Source organism: Silene latifolia, chromosome 2 (genome assembly GCF_048544455.1).
Source record: "Silene latifolia isolate original U9 population chromosome 2, ASM4854445v1, whole genome shotgun sequence".
NCBI lineage: Eukaryota > Viridiplantae > Streptophyta > Magnoliopsida > Caryophyllales > Caryophyllaceae > Silene > Silene latifolia.
The window spans coordinates 42,307,586-42,314,035 of record NC_133527.1 but is presented as its reverse complement, the minus strand read 5'-3'; the positions used below and the strand labels follow the sequence as shown (position 1 = coordinate 42,314,035).

General features: G+C 44.3%; 1 protein-coding gene across 1 annotated transcript; it reads right to left on the bottom strand.

Annotated features, from left to right (window-relative positions):
- Positions 1–1,751: 1,751 nt before the first annotated feature.
- On the bottom strand, positions 1,752–4,161 carry LOC141640448 (uncharacterized). Its single transcript, XM_074449255.1, has 5 exons — positions 4,097–4,161; positions 2,543–3,994; positions 2,215–2,431; positions 1,968–2,099; positions 1,752–1,847 (listed from the first exon to the last, which is right to left on the bottom strand). Exons 1-5 carry the CDS (start codon positions 4,159–4,161, stop codon positions 1,752–1,754), a joined length of 1,962 nt encoding a protein of 653 aa, XP_074305356.1.
- Positions 4,162–6,450: the final 2,289 nt, after the last annotated feature.

The following is a 6,450-nucleotide window of genomic DNA, read 5'->3' as shown; positions in this document are numbered from 1 at the left end:
CTTTGAAATCACGCCACAATGAAAAATGTACAAAGACAAGTATCCGTGCCATGGATGGATACCATAGTGATGCAGCATCTGATGTTGATCCGAAGCACGGACGTGGCAAGAAAAGGAAAGCACATGTCATAGATACGAATGATGATGAAGTGATGTTTGCCGGGGTTTCTAGTGCTTCACGTGTGCCCTCTCTATCATTGGTACGGTATTTTTTTTTTTTTTTTTTTTTTTTTTTTTTTTTTTTGAAACAAACTAATTAACTTGCATATTTGACAGCAAGGTGACGTGGCTTTGGAGGTGGGAGCGTCAACTGCAGCTTGCGATTATCCTGGATTAGATTTAGATCCGCCTACTCGAGAGTACATGCCTCGAAAGGGGAAAGAACTTTCCAAGTTTAAAAAGATATCATCTTCCAGTGATGCTCACGAGTCTGGTTCTCGAGAAGGTCATACATGGAGTTCCGTTGTGGGTGCCAGCAAAGCGTCAGTGTTACGCTCTCCTATTACTATCACCATGGTCTCACCTTGCAATCTGAGGACGGGATCGACTCCTTCGAAGTTTGTGAATGTCCTTGATCCTCCTGAAGCTTCGTTTCGTCCATCTTCACCTTATGAGGGGATATTCACGAAGGCCTTGCGTGGTGTAGCTACTGTGTTTACGACAAAATTGAAGAATGCAGACTTTTCAGAAGTGGAAGCAGTGGCAGCGAAGACTAAGGCATGTTATGCGGGCATACGGCAGCTCAAAGGCGATCCTACCCTGTTGGAACAACAAGTTAGCTCTTACATAGGTGCCGTCAATGCTTACCTTGTACTTCAGCAGCTTACAGCCGAACGTCATCGCCCTGAATCTTTGGAGAGGGATAAGCTTCAGCAACACCAGAAACTTGAAGAAGTGAAGGCACATCATAGTAGAGTACAAGAAGACCTTGAAGCAGAATCTCTTCGACTGTCAGATACTCAGAAGAAGATAACTAGCCTTGTAGCTGAGCTGAAACAGGCGCAGGAAACGGAAACTGAGTTACAGCAAAGTATAGCAGCTAAAGTTGAAACCCTGTCCGACTTGGAGTCACAGGTTGAGACTACGAAAAAGACTTTGGAAGAGCTTGAGGCTACCCCTGTTCTGAGTGCCGAAGAGGAGGCTTCAATTGAAGAACAAAGGGCGTCTCTTGAGCAAATGCGTACTTCAATTTACTTTGATCCATAGATTTTAGGCTTAGATTACTATTACTATGTAACTTGATCGTTATCTCTTTTATTGCAGATCTGCGTGTGATTGTTTCATTTTAGCTCATTTTTCGTTGATCTTCACATTTATATTGTCCATGATATGAATTTGATTTCGCCGTTCACAGTTTAGGCTCTTGCGGGCCAGGAGCATTTTTTATTTGTTTTATTTTCGTGTGGCTGCACTTGAACACAGTGTTTGTCCAAATTGCCTACGTACTCACAAAGCTGACAGAGGTGACAACTTGCAAGATCAAGCCAACGTAGTTCATAAAGAGGGATGATGTTTGTTTGGAAGTGTGGCTGCACTTGAGCTACATGTTCACCTAAGCTGCCTACGTACGTGTAAAGCACGAAGCACTTTACAAGATCAAGCCGACGTAGTTCATAAAAGGGAAGGACATTTTTTTTTTGGGTATGCAGTTTAACCTCTTACTTAGGAGATTTGGTGTGGAGTTTAAACTCTTGCTTAGGAGCCTTGGTGCGCAGTTTAAACTCTTGCTTAGGAGCCTTCACTGTTGAGGCTTAAGAATAGTAATGTTTCAGAAATTTCCCATTAATTGGGCCTACACGAACGCCATCTTCATCCACAATTTTGTAAGCACCATTCGTGTAGACCTCCTGTACTACGTATGGACCATCCTACTTAGAGGTGAATTTACCAACTGGCTTGTGAGAGGTGATGATTGGTCTTCATACCGCAAGGACAAGGTCTCCTACCTGGAAAGAACGAGGGCGCACCTTTTTGTTGAATGCACGTGACAACCTTGCTTGATAGCACTGGAGTTTTTGTTGAGCTTCTAATCTTTTTTCATCGAGAGCCTCTAATTCTGCTAAACGCAATTTGTCATTTTCATCTTCTGTGAGCCCTTCCTGAATGGCAATGCGCAAGGAAGGGATCTGCAATTCTAATGGCAACACGGCCTCTACTCCATACACCAATGCATACGGGGTTGCCTGAGTAGGTGTTTTGTATGTGGTACGATACGCCCACAATGCCTCCCCAATCTCGTTTTGACTTTGCTACTACTTTTCTCAACAAGTTGCAAAGGATTTTGTTGAAGGCTTCAGCCAAATCATTTGCACAAGCATTGTAAATGGATGACTTGTATTGTTTGAACTTGAATTTTTCTCCCAGACTTGTCTTCAGATGGTTGAAAAATTGTTTCCCATTGTCAGTTGTGATACGCTGAGGTACACCATATCTGTAAATGATCTGGGTTCGAATGAAGTCCACAACATTTTCTTTCTTCACTTCCCGTATTGTGATGGCTTCTGCCCATTTTGAGAAGTAGTCAGTGGCGGCGAGGATATACTCGTATCCATTTGAGGCCTTTGGAGTAAGGGGTCCCACAACATCAAGTCCCCAAGCTTCAAAGGGCCATGAAGAAACAGTAGGATGCAACGGCTCCGGCGGTTGGTGTATGAAGTTTGCGTAGAACTGACAGGGTTCACATTTTTTCGCAAAGTCCATACAATCTTGTACCATGGTTGGCCAGTAATACCCCATTCTCTTTACGCGATCATGAAGTTTAGGCCCAGATTGATGAGCGCCACAAATTCCAGAGTGAGCTTTATGCATTGCTTCAACAGCTTCGTCCTTATTGCTTAGACACCTCAACCATTGGGCCGAGAAAGAACGTCTGTAGAGTGTCCCTTTACAGTGAATAAACTTTGGAGCACGTCGACGTATCTTAACCTTGTGTCTGGGATCATCAGGTAATTTTTGGTGGCCCAAGAAATCAATGATAGGTTGACGCCAATCATCTTCCTCAGCTGTGTAGACGCATATCATGTTGGTTGTGTCTACATTTTCTTCTCCTTCAAGCAAAGATACTGCCCAGCGGTTGCAGACTGGGACTTGCATAGACTCTTCTGCCCCCAGTGCCAAAGTGGCTGCAAGATTAGCAAGCGCGTCAGCCAACTTATTGGCACTCCTTGGTACATGACCAACATGGATGTCGTCAAGTTGATTCAGCAGTTGTAATGCCCGTTGATGGTAGGGAATCAAGTCTTCCTTTTTCACTTCATATTCACCAAGGACTTGGTTGACCACTAACTTTGAGCCTCCGTAGATGTCCATATCCGTGACGCCTATTTCAATCGCCATTTGAAGGCCGAGTATAAGAGCTTGGTATTCTGCCATATTATTCGTGCACAACTGAGTAAGTGTAAATGCATATGGCATGATATGATTTTGTGGAGTTACAAACACAACTCCAGCTCCAGCTCCATCTTGCCTTGCAGCACCATCAAAGTACATCTGCCATGGAGGTAGAACGTCCACGTAGAAAATTTTTTCTCCTGGGAGGTCATCTGAAATTTCCCACTCTGCTGGCACTGGATGATCAGCAAAGAAGTCGGCGATAGCTTGACCTTTCACAGCCTTTTGAGGCACGAACACCAAGTCATACTGCTTAAGCAACATTGCCCATTTCGCAAGTCTTCCAGACAAGACTGGTCTTGAGAGTATGTACTTGATTGGATCAGCTTTTGATACCACATGTATGGTATGCGCCTGCATGTAGTGCCTTAACTTCTGGATGGCAAACACCAAAGCAAGACATATCTTCTCTATAGGCGCGTAATTCAACTCAGCTCCAACCAAGGTACGACTCAGGTAGTAGAATGCTCTCTCCTTGCGGTCTTCAATTTCTTGAGCATATATTGCCCCCAATGAGCGTTCTTGTGCTGCAATGTAGAGGACAAGTGGTCTTCCTGGAATTGGTGCCCCCAGCACTGGCGCACTGGCCAAGTACTTCTTGATGCTATCAAAAGCATTTTTGCATTTTTCATCCCATTGAAATGGAGCATCCTTTTTCATGAGATGGCTAAACGGCTGGTAACGCCCGGCAAAGTTAGAGATGAACCTTCGGATGTATGCCAAACGTCCTTGCAATCCGCGCAACTCTTTCAATGTCTTTGGTTCCGGCATTTCGTTGATAGCTTTGATTTTTGTTTGGTCAATTTCAATGCCTCTATGCCTGACCACAAAACCTAAGAACTTCCCAGATGTGACTCCAAATGCGCACTTGAGTGGATTCATCTTGAGTTGACATTTTCTAAGTCTTTCAAAGACGGTTCGAAGGTCTTTGATATGGTCTTCTCTTTTCTTTGATTTGACAACCACGTCATCAACATAACACTCTATTGTTTTATGCAGCATGTCATCAAAGATCTTTTGCATTACGCGTTGGTACGTAGCGCCAACATTCTTCAATCCAAACGGCATGACGTAAATGAAAGATCCCTTTTGGGGTTCGAAACCTGTTGCTTATTGATCTTCAGTGCCATATGTATTTGATTGTAACCAGTACAATCCATGAATGATAGGGCTTCATGACCAGGTGGTTGCGTCAATCATCCAACTCAGAATCGCAAAGGGAAGTCATCCTTCGTGCATGCATCATTAAGGTCTCTCAAGTCGACACATATGCGCAGATTGTCCATTCTTCTTTCTCGATCGGGACAATGTTTTCTATCCAGGTAGAATATTTGACTTCTCGAATGAAACCTGCTTCAATGAGTTTATTGACTTCCTTTTCAATTTCGGTACAAGCTCCTACAAACGACGTTGAGGTTGCTTTTTGGGATTGGTGCCTTTCTTGATTGCTAGACGATGAACTGCAATTTTTGGGCTGAGTCCAGGCATCTCCTTATAGCTCCAAGCGAAGACATCCTTGTATTCGACCAACAACTTGTAGTACTCCTCTTATTCTTCCTTAGTCGTGAGCACCGACATAAATGGGGCGAGGATCTTCAGTAGTTCCCAAATTGAGTTCCTTGAGTTCATCCACAGTCGATTGCCCCCCGTCTTCAAGTGTTTCAGGGGCCTCATCGGCCTCAACTTCTTCATTCTCGCCAGGTATCTCTTCTACTGTGATGTGATATGACGACGTTGTAACTTCTAAATCTCCTGGCTTCTTTACACCAGAAGGACGTGAAGATGAAGGAATAGGCTCAACATTTTTTGACTGGCCTGTGAGAACTAGTACGCACCTCCTTGCTTTGAGTGGCTCATGCTGGATGATATCCACTACTTGCATACGCTTCATGCGAGATGGTATTGCGCTTCTCAAGTCATCGCTTACTCTTACTTCTTCATTTGGTGTTGTAGAAGTTGAGAGAGGACGACCCTCACCGCAATTCTTCTTGGGAGCCCCAAGTCGACTGAAGACTGTCTTTGATGGACCGCCCAAGCGTTCATGTATTGCACCCTTCTTGTTTGTGCGCAACGAAAGTGTTGATACTTTGACTTTACTTTCTCCTTGATTGCCAAGCCTGGTAAAGACAGAAATGTGTTTGGTTGAAGCACTTGGTCTCCCTAGCCTTGTAAATATAGAAGGACGACACTTCTCTGCAGATGGACTTATTCGATCGAAGACTGAAGATGGATGCATCTTTTCCTCTCCTTCATTTTCTTCGACCTCTTCTACTGTGATGTGCTGAGAAGACGCAGTAGCCCCTTTTCTACGAGCACCAATCTTCACAGGCGCAGGAGACTCATATCCGAGCCCGGCCCTGGTCACCATGAAGCTCCCATCTTGCTTGAACACTTCATGTTGCGCTTTGTTAAGACCGTACGGCTCAACTTCTATAACTTTGCCGAGAGGAGTCGGATTTGTAAAGTCATATCCAGCCTTCGCAAGTAGCTTGTAAGCATTGGAATCAAATATCCACTTGTTTTCCTCACTTGATGATTGACTGGATGAACAGACGAAACCATTCGGAGGAGGTCTCACAATCTTCGTTTGAGATGAACTTGGTAGAGGTGTAACGACTTTGGCCACCCATTCCCGCTGAACACCGGACTTGACTTTTTATCCTTAGGCTCTATCTTTGGTGTTAGACACTCTGCAAAAGGACTCTCCCCATCTTTGCGGCGAGACTTTGGGATGTAGCGTAGTACTGGTGGTGTAGTTTTCTGCGGCGTCTCTTGCTTCTTGGGTGACGCAACAGGAGTAGCTGTTTTGCTGGCCTTGTCTACATCTTTCTTAACATCATTTTCTTTAGCAGGACTTGCAGCACTATCTTCTTTGATAATGTTCTTTTCCCGCTTACCCCCTTTTCTTATTGAAGAGATGGTGGTTGGCATGAACTCACTGGAAGTACCATTCTCTTCAAAGAATTTTGCATCAGCGAAGAAAGAGTCGACCTTAGAGAAGGGTTTGGCGTCTCCGTCTATCTTCCTTTCACCACTACGATAATATTTCAAGCATTGATG